The 18340-nt window shown below is 36.3% G+C and overlaps 1 protein-coding gene across 11 annotated transcripts in view; it reads right to left on the reverse strand.

Moving 5' to 3' along the window:
* Positions 1-18340, reverse strand: part of GRIP1 (glutamate receptor interacting protein 1) — a 720325-nt gene that overhangs the window by 157098 nt on the left and 544887 nt on the right. For all 11 annotated transcript variants that reach the window (XM_031651086.1, XM_031651082.1, XM_031651081.1 and 8 more), the window contains 3 exons: positions 13923-14006; positions 8455-8530; positions 6128-6273 (listed from right to left, as the gene is read on the reverse strand). In XM_031651086.1, the coding sequence (XP_031506946.1) occupies positions 6128-6273; positions 8455-8530; positions 13923-14006 (306 nt within the window). The remainder of the gene's footprint in view (positions 1-6127; positions 6274-8454; positions 8531-13922; positions 14007-18340) is intronic.

The raw sequence follows: 18340 nt of genomic DNA on the forward strand, positions 1-18340 counted from the left end.
GAGAGGTTAAATATTGCCCAAGGTCAACAGAGAGCCAAAATCCAAAACCAAGTTTGTCTTACTTTAAAAGGCACTGTATTTTACTACAGTCATTGCTTTCAGAACTTTTTTCCTTAGAAGTTCATGCTTTCTAAAGACATGGAATCAACCCAACTGTCCATCAATGACAGACTGGATAAAGAAAATGTGATACATATACACTATGGAATACTACGCAGCCATAAAAAGGAATGAGATCATGTCCTTTGACGGAACATGGATGGAGCTGGAAGCCATTCTCCTCAGCAAACTAATGCAGGAACAGAAAATCAAACACTGCATGTCTCACTTATAAGGGAGAACTGAATGATGAGAACATATGGACACATGGAGGGGAACGACACACACTGGGACCTGTCGGGGGAGCAGGGGAAGGGAGAGCATCAGGAAGAATAGCTAATGGATGCTGGGCTTAATATCTAGGTGATGGGTTGATCCGTGCAGCAAACCACCATGGCACACGTTTACCTATGTAACAAACCTGCACATCCTGCACATTTACCCCTGAACTTAAAAGTTGAAGAAGAAAAAAAAAGATGCTCATGCTTTCCTTATACTTTTATGTTACTTTTCCAACCACAGGGCTCTCAGACCCAATTATTTGGTAATATAGTTCAACAATATTGAAGTGTAGGTTTTCCCCATAGCATTTTAAATAATTTGTTCACAATTTATTGAGCACATATGATGTGCCAAGCACCACATATGCATTAATCCTTTTGCTCCTCATAGCAACTTGTGAGTGTGGTAGTGTAATTGCCACCATTTTACACAGGAAAAATCTGGCCTCCATGACTCCACGCTTGACCTTGGATCACTGTCTCCATCAGTGCATTGGCCACATTCCTGATGTAACTACGGGATGGTCTCAGAGCTCAGTCCCTGGGCCTCTCTCTTCTCTGCCTAAACTCTCTCCCCTACGTGTCTCATCCAGCCTTGCAATATAAGTGATGATGACTTAAACATTTATATCTTCTGCTCTGACCTGTGTACTGAACTCCACCTAAAATACTCAACTTTCAACTCATACCTCCACTTACATAATGGACAGACATCTCAAACTTAGCATATCTAAAATTGAACTCTTAATTTTTCTTCAAATTATTTTTCTCAGTCTTCCTTATTTCAAAAAATTGTCCTTAAAATGTCAACACAGACTAAATTAAACTTTAGTTAATAAAATTGACAGTTTCAATAGCTTTCCTAAACAGAGCACTGAATTTACTAATATTTATCATTTGAGATTTACTGAAAAAATATATCTGATTCCAGGGTTGAGGTATTGATATCTATATTGTACACACACCACACACACACACTTTCTAAGAAATAATGTGTGTACTTGTAGTAGTATGTAAATAAATCAAAGTATTATTCATGAAAGTAAAACCAAAGCCATAAGCATGTCTTCCTGGCAATGAAAAGGGGCTCTACATTGTTATTCATCCAGGAAATGTATATCAAACTTAAAATGAGATGCCACCACACGCTGATCAGAACGGTTAGAATGAAACAGGCAGAGAATACTGATATGGTTTGGCTGTACCCCCATCCAAATCTCATCTTGAATTGTAGCTCTCATAATTCCCATGTGTTGTGGGAGGGGCATGGTGGGAGGTAATTGAATCATGGTGGCGGGTCTTTCCCATGCTATTCTCGTGATAGTGAATAAGTCTCATGAGATCTGATGGTTTTATAAAGGGCATCAGGGAAACTGTGCAGTTTCCCGGCACAGTTCTCTTCTCCTGTCTGCCACCATGTGGAACGTTCCTTTCACCTTCTGCCATGATTGTGAGGCTTCCCCAGCCACGTGGAACTGTGAGTCCGTTAAATGTCTTTCTTTTGTAAATTGCCTAGTCTTGAGTATGTCTTTATCAGCAGCATGAAAATGGACTAATACAAATACAAAGCATTAGTGAGGATGTGAAGCAAAGGAAACTCTCACATACTATTAGTGGGAATATAATATTTAACATTTAATTGCGTCTTAAAATGGCACCTATTATTTTCTTTTTCAATCCCACATCATCTACTTTGCGGAATTGCCATTTCTGTGGCTCATTCTGTTTGGGTCATTCAACATATGTTCTTGCCTTCCATACCACAGTTGTAGAGTGCACTATATCCCTAGATACAATGCTTAGTGTAGTGATCAGCATTTGCCCCAAGCTAAGTCATTAAGAATCTTTTAGAGGAGATCAGTCTTGTTTCTTTTTCTGGCATCACAAACTCTCAAAATAATGCAGACTTTTGGGTGGTAGGGCCATCTTGCTGTGACAGAGGAGAGCCTTTCTCAGGCAAGGAGAACTGAGAGACAAAACTCCTATGACATTATTAAACTTGTTTCTAAAGCCAGGATATATCTTGGGCTTTTTACTTTTGTAGGCTAATAAATTCCCTCCTTAGACTGGTTGATATAGTTGGGCTCTGTGTTCCCACCCAAATCTCATCTTGAATTGTAATCTCACATGTTGATGGCAGGACCTGGTGGGAGGTGATTGGATCATGGGGACAGTTTTCCCCCATGCTGTTCTCATGATAGTGAGTTCTCACAAGATCTGATGGTTTAAAAGTGTGTGGTGGTTCATCTCTCTCTCGCCACTATGTAAGATGTGCCTTTCTTCTCCATGATTGCAAGTTTCCTGAGGCCTCCCCAGCCATGCAGAACTGTGGGTCAATTAAACCTTTTTTCTTTATAAATTACCCAGTCTCAGGTAGTTCTTTAGAGCAGTGTGAAAACAGACTAATATAGAAAATTGATATTGAGGGAAATAGGGCACTGCTATAAAGATACTTGAAAATATGGAAGTGACTTTGGAACTGGATAATGGGCAGAGATTGGAACAGTTTGGAGGGCTCAGAAGAAGACAGAAGATGTGGGAAAGTTTGGAACTTCCTAGAGACTTGTTGAAGGGTTTTGACCAAAATGCTGATATTGATGTGTACATATACTACTGAACTATTGCTGTATCTATTTAGCTTTATCTAAGAGTGACAGAAAGCTATCACAATAGAAGTCCATAAATAACTTTGAAGGGAAATAAGCTACTGAGAAAAGTTTTTATGAAAAACCGATGACTAATGCCTTTAATATATAAATAGTACAAGCCAATAAACAAAAAGTAAAAGCATCTCCAATAGAAAAATGAAAAAAGGACATAAATGACAATAGAAAATGAAGACGACCATACGAAAAAATACTTACCTGCACTAGAAATTTTTTGAGTTGAATTAAAATATAATGCAATGTTTACCTAACAAATAAGATATATTAAAAATAATATTCAATATTGACGAACTCTGATGAGATATACACTTAAAGCATTGCTGGTAGTAATATAAAATAGTGCAACTTTTCTGGAAGACAATTGGAATTATGTTTCAAATATATTTAACACATTGTCTCAATGAAATGAGAAATACAGACAAAAATTTAGGTAGAAAGATTTTTTTTTAGTTATTTATAATAGCAGTCTACTGGGAAATGGTTAAGTAAATATAAAATTTATTTTTAGGTATAATATGAAGTAGGAATTTAATTTTCCCCAAGTGGTTAACTGTTCCAGCATCATTTACTGATTGGTTGAACATTTCTTCACTGATGTTTGACTGTACCTCTGGTTCCATATGGACAGTGGTCTGTTTCAGGCATTTTATCCTCTTCTACTGGTCTCTTTATCCCATGTTAATATTAGATAGACTTAAGGCCACAATTTTAGAATGAGTCTTGATATTGGGTAGAACAATATTCTTTATCTTCAGATTGTTTCAAAAATATTTTGACAATTTTTCCTTGCTCCCTTTTCTAACTTCATGTACATTTAAAAAACAGCTTATTCAGGTAACCTCAAAGATGCTTTTTTTTGAGATTTTAAATAGAATTAAATTTGTGGATACATTTGGGAGAAATGACATCTTTTAGCTATTAAAGCTTCCCCTCCAAGATCATAATATAGGTCTTTATGTATTTAAGTATTCTTTTATGCATCTGTATTTGCATATGCATATCTATATCTATAATGGGTTCATACAACTTTTATAAGGTTTATTCCTTACAGGAACCTTGTAATTGCATTGCTATTATAAAGGACACCTTAAAATTTTAACTTTCTGTTTGGGCTGATATACAGAAAGGCAACTGATTTTTGTATAATCATCTTATATTCAGCAACCTTGAGGAACTCTTAAAATGAGTTTCCTTCCTGATAGTCCACTTTCTCCTACATTAAGGAGCTGACTGGGAATTCTAGGGTGTGAAAACTGTCAGGTTTCATTCAGAATGTGAGACTGAGTTGGAAAGAAGGCAAACAGGTAGGGTCACGCCATTCCCTCCTGACCCTGGCAATGGTGAAACTTGGAGGGCTTTTCCCTTAAATGGTATCTATCCCAGTGGAGGAGACCTTGTCTCTCTGATGTGGAATGCTGCAGCCGTACAGAGACTATTGTCTTCAGTCTGGGAGCCGGTTCCTTCTAAGCCTTTGGGTTTTAACCTCTTACCTCTTCACTGACTTCCCTATTTAAATCACCTGCCAACCCTCACCTGTGCCTGCCCTTATTCTCTATTACAGAATACTGTTCTTGTCCTTTACAGCAATGATCACATTTTATGAGTTTATCTGTTTGGTAATACCCTTGTTTACTGTCTGTTCTTCCTATCCATTGCAAGCTTCATAAGGTCAGGGACCAGGTCTATTTTGTTCATCTTTTTCCTGTTCCCTGCCATTTACTTCAATAAATGTTTGTAGACTGAACAAAGTAGTTAGTTGTCAAATATCTGCTTCAATTTTTAATGTTAACAATCCACTTGTCTCATCATTTAAAATATACCTTACTTATGTAATCTGATTTTATCTTTATAATTGCCTTTAAAAAAGGGATGCTAGTCCCCATTTGACAAATAAGGCACAGGGAAATCAAATCATATGCTCCAAATTAATATCTAGAAATTAGTAGAGTTGAAAACGGACTAACTCAACATCTAATTAAAAAAACATATAACAAAAATAAGACAGAAAGAAAGGAGGGAATGAAGGATGGAAAGAAAAAAGGAGAGAGGGAAAAAGGAAGGTGGAAAGTAAGGGAGGGAATATTCATTTATGAACTTTCCACATCAAGGGTATACTACATCATTTATCCTTCTAAAAACTCCTTAAGTTTCATACTTTCCCATTAGGAAACCTCATACTCTCCAGACATTTCAGGCCAGCAAACAGATTAAGAATACTCTCATACAACACTGTTATAGAGGAGTCATACAGAGTGAGAAATAAAGGAGTATGCAGTTGTAGAATAAGTCTCTTTTTCTCAGCTACATTTCACAACATAAAACTAGATGGTAAAGCCAGGTCACCTAATGGAGTCTGATAATTGTAAGGTTTACTCACAGCATGATTTAAGTTTCAATTTCAAGTTCCAATTCATTCTCTCATAATTTTTCTGCCTTAGTCAACATTACACAAGACGTTGGCTCTCTTACCATTTAAAAGCCACATGAGAATATCTTGCCAGTTTTACTATAGGTATGAGTGTAAAAATAGTTTCTTTCTAGTAGAATCATAATTTAAAAAAAGAAAACTGCACTCAAGTTTTTATTTTAATCAATGATCCTACATCTCCTTTATTTTTCTTATCCCTAAATCTGATGGTGAAATAAATGGTCATTTCTATTATTTTGATTAGCTGGCTTCACACTGCGAAGTTACAAGAAGGAAAGGAATCACCTACTGCTGTCAGTCTCTATGTAATAAAAAAAAAAGAGTACCAATCCTTACGTTAACAATACTATTTTTGTGATTTGGAGGGGAAAAAACACTTTGCTGCCAAAGGGTAATCCACATAGAAGAGCTGATTGCTGGGTGACACACTGACAGAATGAGACTTTATTATGGAACCTATTGACATGAGAACTCTACATCACTACAAAGTACAGCCACTCACATCTTCCTGAACTCAAACAGAGTAACATTATATAGTATTTATGAATTCTGTCTATTCCAGGAGGGCATAACAACACATACTTAATCCAAAATCAGGGACAGATAGTGACGTTCTGGTGCTTAGAGATCATACCCTCAGGACTCAAACATACCCATTACTGAGACATCATATTCTATCAGCAGCGTTGCTTCTTGTCCACATTGTTTAAGAATACTCATGGCTTCAGCATGCGTGGTTCCAAGAAGCCGAATTCCATCCACACTGAGCAACCTGTCACCAGGTTTGATCGTGCCCTCTCTGAAGGGAGAATAAAGGAATAGTCTTTATTAATTTACCACAAAGGGGCTCGGGATTAATAGTCACTTAGCCAAATTCATTTTGTTACACATATTCTGCCATCCATCCCATCTGCAATCTTTTAAAGCATCAAGTGTGACAGTAAGAGTATAAAGAAGTAACCCTGAACAGAAAATTGCTGTAATATGAAAATCAGTAATGAGAAAATAACTACACATTAGCAAAAAATCTAGTTACCCACAGGTAATTCTTGAAGTACAAAAGTAAGAAGGGCATATTTTCCCTTTTCTACGTTTTTGCCTGAATGTCTAAAATGGATTCATTGGAGGCCAGAAAATACTATTCACCTATTTTCCCAAAGTCAGGTAAACAGAAAAGCCAGGGAATTTCATTCAAATTATTACCAGTGAATCCAAGCAGGATAGGAATTGCTGGTGAGAAATTTCCCTTGTCTATAAATTTCCCTACTGATTTATAAGGCCATTTGGCAATCATGAAATTGATTCAACCTCACATTCCCTGGAAGAGGAAGGCAAATGCTATTCTCCCTGCTGTGACCACAGACACTCAAGGCGTTGAGAGATGACTCAGTGACACCACAAAAGTATAGCCAGGGTGGCCCCCAGATAACCCTGCCTCAGGGAGGGGCACAAAAATGAGAAAATCAAATGGTGGGATTATATGTTGAGGATTTGGAAAGAATAATAATGACCTTTGAAATAAACATCTTTCACCTAGTTCACTTTCTAAGTCCTTTGGCTCCAATTTTTTTCTTAAATTCTCAGATTTTTTTGAGTTCTAAATTAATTTGGTAATACAAGTACACCACTCACAAGCTCGTAACCTATGTTTTGACATTTCTGTCAACTCCAACTCTAAATGTTAATAAGAAATGAAAATATTCTAATTCGCTTCAGGAAGAGTGATTCACTAGAGACACATGGAAAGGGAAAAGGGGAAACTCTTGGACATTTTGTTACCCACTGCAAATGCAAATACACGTCAGCACAAGTAAGACACCAGTGTTTGCCTATTTTCTAATTTTATATGAAATATCATCTTTCTTAAAAGTGAGCTAATCATATGAGCTTCAAAGGAAAAGAAACCTGAATTCCTCCCACAGTTCTTTCACTTACTCACTGCCATATTGGGCAGTTTTGTCATCTGTAAATGTGGATACAAAGACCTCATTTAAAGGGTGGGTTGTAAGGATAAAATAAGATAATGTTCGCCAAGCCCTCAGTACAGTCCCTACCACATAGTAAATGCTTAATAAATAATGGTTATAAATGGTTAATTAATTAATGGTTAATATTTATTAATAATAAATAATATTATTATCTTTATCTCTTAACAAAGGTTTTTAAGTTTATCCTGGTCTCAAACAGAGACAGGAGGAATCAGTACATTTTCCTCCTCCCCTTCAACAGTCTCTAACGGCAGCAGTTGTGTTCCCCTATCATTATAGAGTGAACTTTTACTGTGGGAAACTAATACAGAGGTAAGTATCTCCAGAGACACTTCAGTTGTGAGCTTACTTGGGGCCCTACAAGGCTTACAATAGGAAAGTTGAAGGCATTTGTCCTTCACATATTCAAATTAGCAAGGAAGAGAAATGCAAAGAAAACTCTAGAGACTAATGAAATGTCTTCCATTTTACTAAAAGTCACTTCCATTCTGACCTACATAGTCACTATCAAAAGATAACACTAATAGTAAGAATGTTGAGAATGGTAAGAATCTCACCACCACCACCTATCTGTCCAGGCTGGGAGATTAGCAAGAGGAGAAGATGCATTTCCAGCACCTGCCTAGAAGAGCCAGCTGAGTTCTGTAAGTGCCTCCCCTGTGCCAGGCCCCTGCAAGGCATTATATATCTCCAACCTTTGATAAAACTGAACAGCTCTGAAAGGTAGATATTAGTATCTACATTTCCAATGGTGGTGGAAATTGAGCTCAGTATTAAGTCACTTGATAAACATATAGTATAGTAAGTATAGACTCTAGAGGCAAACCTTATTTTTTCTGATTCCATAGCTCAGACTCTCAGTTTTCACATTGTAACATGTTTGCTTAATATCTACATTTTACTGTAAAATTTCTAATACATCAACTTCTATGTCAAAGTCCCCAGCTTTATTTATTTTGTTTTGGATAGTGACACAGAAAGATAAAGTTTACCTGTCAGCAGGTCCTCCAGGACGAACACATGTTATCACAACTGGACGAGATTTATTTCTATCATCATGTGCTCCCCCTAGCAAAGAAAAGGAATAGAGCTTAAAAATGCTTTCATTGTTGACATTTAAAAAAATCACCTGCAAGATTTCAGCTGAGAAATGTCCTACTTCATGTACGGAGGAAAATATGTAAAATTATCCTTGAGGCATACAAAAGGCTTAAAGGTCTTGCTCATTTTATAAAGAATGTATTTTTGAAGTCACCATTTCATCATCTTTCAATAAATACATGGCTGTAACCGGGTAATATATAAAGTATTTAACAACTGGTATGGCAAGAGGATCAACTGATTATATCAAGTACTGGCCCGATTTGAACAGCTGTCAGTTATACAGTACAGATGTGTATATCTGTGCCAATCAAACTGATCTAAAATACTGGTCAGTAGGTCTACAACCTAACATAAAGGAAACAAAAATCAAAGTAAAATAAAAATCCTAGTATTAAAAAAGGAAGCAAAAAAAAAAAAATTCAAGTGACCAAGTGACTTTCATTAAAAGTGAGGTGTTCAAAAATTTGGGGCAAATTTTTCAGACCGTGTCAAACCAGCTGCAATCCTTGAATGGGAATTTTAATTTTCTGTTAGAAAAAATTCTCCACAAGAATTCATGGAAACATAGATGTTTCAAGATGGAAGGTAATTTATTGTAAATTCTCTTTTTAATCCATAATCCTTTTGTACAATTTCCTTAATCTGTGCTCCCCCAGCATCTGCATGAAATGCACGGGTGCTGGCCTACTTACTAGATGTGAGGCTGCTCACTCCACATTTGGACACCAAGGAGTGTTACAAAGTTCTTCCTAATATTTAACTGACATCTCTCCTCCTTCAACTTTCATTCACTGGTCTTTGTTCTATGATCCTGAGCAGTAAAATAAAAATGTATGCTCTCTTCTACAAAAATGTTTTCTGAAAGTTGAAAACAGAGATTATATGCCAGCTAAATCCCACCTTCTTAATGTTGAACAATGCCAGTTTCCTTATCTATTCTTTATGTGACCTGGTTTCTTTGCATATCACCATCCTGTCTGTCCATCTGCGAGTTTTCTAGTTTGCCAATATCTGATAAATATGAAGCTATTGTCAACTATTTCTCCCTTAATGTTTGCGTGCTAGAACAGATGGACATTTCCCAAACCTGGTATAGGCCAAAAGGTCGCCTTACAGAAAATAGCCTAAGAGAAAAATTAAAAGGCATTTGCAGTTCCTTAGGAAGGCAAATGCTTCTTTTGTGCTCACTTCTATGACAAGTGATTTGTTTAGTGTGATTGATTGGTAAAAGCTCTCGTTCAGCATTTTATCAGTATTTTATTCTTTCATTGTGTTTAGCTTCTTTAGAAATTCCTCTTTGAAATAAGAAATTCACCACTTTCTCAGAAAAAAATTTTAAAATGAAAATTTTAAATGTTACTACAAATGCTTACCCATATTTATGTAAATACTGTTACATAATTTCTCTTTTGCAAGGTGATCATAAAGAATAGGTTTGCTTTTCCCTAAAGGAAAATCGATTGAGAAAAGGATGAGGGCCAAAGATAGCAATAAATCATTCCATAATTTTGGCTTGTATTTACAAATTTCAAAATGTAACATTGAATGCCTGTTAAAGTGTGAGATAGTTGTATATTTCTTGATATGTGGCATTTTACTGTGATTTGTAATGAACGAAGTTTCCTGTGTGACTCACTTAGGTTCTAGAAGTTTGTAGCAGCAAGGCAAAACAGGAACCACTCAGAGACCAGTGACATTCTCAATCCTGGTGTACATTAGCATCAACTGGGATGCTTTTTGAAAATATCAATGCCAGAGACACAGTGCAGACCAAATCTGAATATCAAGCAGCATATGTTAAATGACTAGGCCCACCTACAATTTTACATTTGACAATGACTAGAGAAGGTTTCCTTGTCTAAAGTGTAAAGCAACTTCATGGCAGAGTGCCTTTCCTATCAGCCCAACTCATCTCCTCTGGCTTGCTTGCATTAACTGAAATTTAACACTCCAAAGTTTAGGCCAGAACATCATTTTTACTCTATGGATGCAAGGTTCTATTGTTTAGGGAATAAAGGTTTTAGAACTTGTGACTTAGAGCATTAGAAATATAATTCCATTCATCAGCTAAAACCTTAACGTTGCAAGTTCCATTCTAATAGGTTAAGAAAAACTTCACCCATACTAAATAGATATGCTCTACCTGCAGTAACTTCTCTTTCCTGGCTGTCCTGGTATTTTCTACTGATCTAAGTTTAGCTCAACTCCCATCTATGCCAAAACATCTTATCTGCCATACTAATATTTACTCATAGCACTTACTCATTCTGATTAACCAGTGATTCTTAAGTGATGGGTAGTGACCACCTTTTGAACAGGGAAAATCCTCCAGATGGACCTCAAACTAATCTAAAAATATAAATTCTTTATTTGATTCTCATTGAGAAATTATGCAAAACTCCAAAAACGTTTATGTTCAACCAACATATTAACGGAGTTATTAAGGCCTATCAAAATGTGGTATTCATAAACCAATACTGGCTTATTGTAACTAAGTTTTTAAAAATCAGTATAATACTACGAAGTCTGATGTCCACACAAATCTAGGCAACATTCAATCATTCACTTATTAAGTGCCTCCACATACCAGGCAGTGTTCTAAGCTCATATTATAAAACTGCTGGGCATACACACAGATAATTGAAATTCCTGCAAACTGTGGGAAGGGTGTTTTACTAACATCACATCATCAGTTGTCTTGAGGTGGTTGCACATTTCAATTGCTTCTATTCTGTTTATTTCTTAATAATACATTACTCTTGGTTTAGCTCTTTTATTAGTAATTTGATTCATTATTGACTATCCATACAGTCACTATCTATGAATATCTGCAACAGCAGTATTTTTTGGCATAGTGTTTCAATAATTAGGCTTGTATGCATGTGATTGAGGAACCTTCTCATTCATATCTGTATTGCAAAACAGATTTGTATATATCACCCTTTAGCCAAAAATTACTTGTACAGTGACTTTTCACTATATTCATCTGGTTATCTTAAACAGAAATTTAGGAATGGTTAGGGTAAATGATCTTGGGCTCTGTTCCTCCACCTAAAAATAGGCCTTGGTCAGAAAAATGTAATAACTACAAGTCTAAACCTCTCAATGAGTTCCTAGTTCCTCATTCTCTCTACTACTCACTTGAGCACTCTATCAACTTATGTCTTAAATTCACTGGACTGTAATTCCTTGTAGATTGGGGTCTTGTCTTATGACTCAATAGTACTTCCCTCCATGCTGACATGTTGACATGTGCTTAATAAACATTTGACTGATTGATTTGCTAAGTGACTGGGATAAAATGAAAGCAACTATTTAAAACTCAATCACTTAAGACAAATCTGTACAAGTATCCACATCTCTTCTATTCTTTCATGCATATTTATTAAGATGTTTAATTTTAATTAATGTTTTAACAATTTTGATAGAATTTTTACACTGTTGAAGTACAAAATGTTATAGGTGAAGACAAAAACAATCAAGAAATGTGAACTGTTAAAATATTCCTGATAGTGGAAAACCAAATACTGTACGTTCTTGCTTATAAGTGGGTGCTAAGCATTGAGTACACATGGACACAAAGAAGGGAACAACAGACACTGGGGCCTATTTGAGGGTGGCAGGTGGGAGGAGGATGAGGATTGAAAAACTACTGATTGAGTATGATGATGATTACTTGGATGACAAAATTATCTGTACCCTAAGCCCCCATGACATGCAATTCCCCCGTGTAACAAACCCGCACATGTACCCCTTGAACCCAAGATAAAAGTTGGAAAGAAAAAAAATTCCCTGATGTTTATATAGCTCCCTATTGAACCTCATTGTCATACTACAGATTGAGAGTTGTTAATGTAGGCATAGTCTTTACGGAATAAAATTACTAATAAGAAAACATAATGCAAGACAGAATTATACTTTAGAATTAGTAGTTTAATGACAAGTTGGAGTCACCTGAAATTGTTATAATCAATGCCATATTATAATATGATGACTTGAGCTGAAGCACATAGATACCCAAGAGATTAGAATCTTTGATCCATTTTTTGAAAGCTACAATAACCAAATGTGTTTCTGGAGAAATTTATTTAAATAAAGTCCCTTAATTCTGGTGTATTAAATCAAATCAAGGCATACTAATCAACATTTTTGATTCAGTGATATAGAAAAATATAAAAGGAAAGACAAAAGATATGTTGAAAAGTATAGGATGACTGAATTGACAAGGTTTATAAACAGTGGCTTCTTGCTCTGTATTAATGAACCAAAAATAGAGCTACATTTGGTTTCCACTTTTATGGCCATTCATTGTTGTGTTTATTTAAAGAAGAGAAGATCTTTCTAACACACAGAGTGAGAGAAAATCTTTACAACTTACACATCCAACAAAGGACTAATATCCAGAATCTGCAGGGAACTCAAAGAAATTAGCAAGAAAAAAACCAAACAATTCCATCAAAAAGTGGGCTAAGGACATGAATAGACAATTCTCAAAAGAAGATATACAAATGGCCAACAAACATATGAAAAAAATGCTCAGCATCACTAATGACCAGGGAAATGCAAATCAAAACCACAATGTGGTACCACCTTATTCCCACAAGAGTGGCCATAATACAAAAAAAAAAAAAAAAACACACACACACACACACACACATAAAAAAACAGATGTTGACGTGGATGCAGTGAAAAGGGAACACTTCTATACTGCTGGAGGGAATGCAAACTAGTATGACCACTACGGAAAACAGTGTGGGGATCCTTAAAGAACAAAAAGTAGAACTATCATTTGATCCAGCAATTCTACGACTGGATATCTACCCAGAGGAAAAGAAGTCATTACATAAAAGAGATACTTGCACATGCATATTTATAGCAGCACGATTTGCAATTGCAAAAATATGGAACCAGCCCAAATACCCATCAATCAACTAGTGGATAAAGAAACTGTGGTATACATATACAATAGAATACTATTCAGCCATAAAAAGGAATGAATTAATGGAATTTGCAGCAACCTGGATGGAATTGGAGACCATTATTTCAAGTGAAGTAACTCAGGAATGGAAAATCAAAATCGTATGTTCTCATTCATAAGTAGGAGTTAAGCTATGAGGATGCAAAGGCATAAGAATGATACAAGGGACTTTTAGGACTTGGGGAAAAGTGGGAAGGAGGTGAGGAATAAAAGGCTACAAATTGGGTTCAGTGTATGCTGCTCGGGTGGTGGGCGCACCAAAATCTCACAAATCACCACTAAAGAACTTATGCATGTAACCAAATACCCAAATACCACCTGTTCCCTGAAAACCTATGGAAATAATTTTTTAAGTAGATTTTTCTAACCAACACCTACCTCGTATTACAAAACCAAAGGTATTGCCTTCTTTATGTAATGTGACCTCCACGGTTCGGAAAATAACACTTGATCCTTGCACAGCTGAATAAAGGAAAGAGAGAAGGAAATATAACTTGTAAGTCATCATAACATTTCTAAATCATTCAATGTGGCATAAAATATTACAGATCCTTGTTGCAAATAAATTTTGAGTAATAAGCAACAGTCCCTTTTCAAAGAAAATGTTTAAAAAACTGTAATGACGTAAAAATATCATAAAACAGTCTTTTGTATAAGTGACTCATATAGATACAAATGTAACCAAAATCATAGCTAGTTCATTTCTTTCTATATAGTTAGTTTCTAGATAACAGGGTGATATTTACATTGTTTAAACTCTACCTAACAAGAGAGACAGTATTTATATAAGTAGAATTGTTTTCCTTTTGTAAAATGCAAAAACAATATTTTGTAACACTTGTAAAATAACTTCTGTATTTATTTTAATTTTGCAACTGGCACAGGAAGAAAAATTACCATTCTCAGATTGCTATCAATAATTAGGCTGATGCTAATAGATGTTCTGACACATAAATAGCTATTAAACTAAGACACAGCAACCCAGATGAAACTTAGAGGGCAAAAGAAATTCTAAATACATTCAGAATACTACTACTATCTAAGAAACTACAGATTGACTTAATTTTACTTGATACATTATGCTTATGTTGTGTTTGCGTGATTATCGCTTTCATTTAACAAAATGGAATTGTATTGTCAAGCTGCAATCTCTAGTCACATTACATACATGTATGACGGTATAAGGTATATGAAGGTATAGTTACTAAAATATTCTGTAAGATTGCTTTCGAGAACCTGTTGAGTCATGCTGATTGTACTATACATTATTTCTGCATTAAAAAAACCCATAAAACTTCTACAAATTGGTATTTTATCATTATGCACAGAGGGATGTTTTTATTCGTAGACTTGTAATGTGTAGGAGAATTTTAGATCTTTATTTTCAGTTTGTACCTAGTTAACGCCATGTTCATTATCAAGTAACACATTGTTTTTACATTCCTACTAGATCCTGAAGGGTTTATTAGATAAAACTATCAGCAAGAAATATACAGGCAGGCCAGGCACGGTGGCTCACGCCTGTAATCACAGCACTTTGGGAGGCCAAGGCGGGTAGGTCACAAGGTCAGGAATTCAAGGCCAGCCTGGCTAAGATGGTGAAACCGCGTCTCTACTAAAAATACGAAAATCAGCCGGGCGTGGTGGCAGACACCTGTAATCCCAGCTACTTTGGAGGCCAAGGCAGGAGAATCACTTGAACCTGCAGGGGCGGAGACCACGGTGAGCCGAGATCACGCCACTGCACTCCAGCCTGGGTGACAGAGTGAGACTGTCTCAAAAAAAAAAAAAAAAATACATATATATATATATATACACGCACACACACACACATATACACACACACAGGCAGAATCCAAAGGCATTGTTTAAAACAACTTTTCCTACAGAAATAGCAAGTAGTTTTAGGCTTTAATTACAATTATTTTTAATCATCAGAAATTCTGAACCCTCAAGGGAACAAACATGATTAAGAAAAGTACATATTTAAATTCATAAAACTGTCCACTATCTGGCTGGGACATAAAGTACTATAAAAATTTGGATCGGATGAAAAACAACATAAACCTACAGTTGAAAAATGTTTTGGTATACTGCTGATTTAATTAAATGTCATATTCTTGCTATCAGGGGAATTTCAGCTTAGACTAATCAACTAGGAGCAGTACTCACAAACAGATGAAAGTGTTGAGGTACAGTTTTAATTAAACAAAAAAAATTGAGTTCATTCCAAATGTTTTCTTATTTCCACGGCTCAACAAGCCACTTGAAGAAATTGGTTAAGAACATAATTTTTTTTTGTTCTCTAGGTAAGTGAGGAAAGGAAAGGATATGGAAGGAAATAATTAATAAGAATTTACTGTGTGCTCAGAACTCTGCAAAAATGGTTTACACATATTATTTCATTTACTCAGTAAATCAGCTTTCAATGATATACAACTGAATTCTAATTCTGGGCCACCAGTCCTTGTTGGAGGCATATCTGTTATGGGAATGCAAAGTACTGCAATTTTGATTTTGCTTTAGCTAAATCTTGCTGACTACAAAATCTTACAATCAAATTTAAAGTCAGTATAAAGGCTCTGTATTTTCTACAGCTTTAGATTATCTACACTATTGTTCTCCATCATTTACAAAGATACATTTGAATGTTGACTGCATTTTAATACAATTAATGAAATAGATTTGGTCTTTATCGTTTTTATTTGCATGGCTGGCTCTTCGTGATTGGGTTTTCATGTGCAGTACCAGACATCCTGCATTGCCATGTAAATTTTACTAATGACTCATACATATGTATGTGTACACAAAGTTCCAATTAAGGGGCTTACCCAGTGGATCAAAGGGTAGGTAGAAACCAAGTTCACAATGTAAACATTCACCTCGGCCTGTCAGTTGTGCTGTTGTCCCTTCTTTCTATATGTGGATATGCATCTACTTCTATACAGTTATTTTCCTATGGTAGATGAGGTTTTTGAAATTACAAACTCCTTCCCTGCCTCCCTATTCCCTGTCTCAATAGGAGAATAGGAGTTGTGAACGTTCCTACCTCATTATGCTGCACTTGCCCATGTGACTTACTTTTGCCACTAGGCTGTTAAGAGACACAAGCAGAGACTGAAATTGCACTTACATGGCTGCGCTTGCCCTGTTTTCCCTCTGCCGTTGCCCCAGGAAGAGCTTCCTCCAGGTAGTTGCTGTTCCCTCAGACTGAATCCCAGAGTAAATTACATGGAGAAGACCTGAGATTATCTTTCTCCCTCTCTCCTCCTCCTCACCACCACCACCACCACCACCACCATCTGTCTATTTCAGAACTGAGAAGTCAGAGGACTGTCACAGGGGCATGCTTTTACACATTTGAGTTTAAAATGACTCCTTATGATAGGAAGCTCATCTGAGTTAGCTAATGGATTAACAGTGAAGACTGCCTTTGCCAATCAGATTATAAGGCAGACTGTTTTCCATTAAATGCCCATGAGGTAAATCTGTAGCTCCAAGGTTTACATGAAAACAGAATTTAAAGACATATAAAACAAATAATATGCTAGGAATTGCATCCTTTCTAACTATTTATGCTTATGATAATTTTAGATGTTAACTAAAAATGGATGAGAATTATGTAACATTTCAAAATTCTTTAAGAGTTAAGTGACCAAAAAATTTGAAGGCACCGCTCTAGACCAACTTTTTATTTTTATTATTTATTTATTTTTAATTGAGACAGGGTCTTTCTGTGTTGCCCAGGGTGGTCTTGAACTCCTGGGCTCAAGGGATCCTCCTGCATCCGCCTCCCAAAGTGCTAGGTAGGATTACAGGTGTAAGCCACCACACCCAGCCTAGACCAACTTTTAATACATATATATCTAAGATACAGGTTGGTAATAGTCTCTCTACAGTCTCGAAGGATCACATCATTTTAAAGTCAGAAAGAGCTTTAGAGCTTATGTAGACCAATCATTTTATTTTCATAAAGAAACTGAATCTCAGAAAGGGCCAAGGTCAAACCAGTTTTCCTCTATCACATTACACACACACACACACACACACAAACACACACGCTTTCTCTCTCTCTCACACTCTCTCTCTCTCTCTCTCCTGGTTCTTTCTGAACTCTGTGATTGGCTGAGCCTCAAACTGCTGTGATCCTGACAGAGCTACCAGTCTTGGCCTTGGGTGGCTTGTCTTTTAGCAGTCAGTTCTCCTTACGGACTTTCAGCTGTGGATGGCCTGTTTCTACTCTAGCAGTCTCAGCTAAGTGAAAGGGGAACTAATTAATCCCTTCAACCACTCTGAACTCAAGTATCTTATTACTTTCTTCAAACATAATAGAAAGAGACAGATTATTCTGGGAGAGTAGACCCCTTTTGATTTCCATCAAAACAATGCACACTTTTGTGTTTAAACATATTTCCCCCCTTTTCCATCACTTTATTGTGTCAGGGAGAAAAAGATGGTACTGCGTAATCACCAAGTCACGATAGGTTTTAACTCCTAAACATTTCTGATATCCATCTTCTCCTCTAACTCTACTAATGCTATGTTTATTTAGGATCTCACTTCTCTTTTGGAAAATTGTAACAGCCTTTGGGCTTGTAGCCTCTGGTCTTTTCTCTATTTGGCCTCCTACAATGATAAATCTAAACACTCAGATCTTATGATGCCATTCCCCTTTAAGAGCTCCTCATGGCCCACTGGATGCCAAACTCCATCAATATGGCTTATAAGGCCCTTGTTTGGTCCTTGTGTGCCTCATTGGCCTCATCTATCTCCAAGCCCTCTCTTTCTTTCTTTCC

Source organism: Papio anubis, chromosome 9 (genome assembly GCF_008728515.1).
Source record: "Papio anubis isolate 15944 chromosome 9, Panubis1.0, whole genome shotgun sequence".
Taxonomy (NCBI): Eukaryota; Metazoa; Chordata; class Mammalia; order Primates; family Cercopithecidae; genus Papio; species Papio anubis.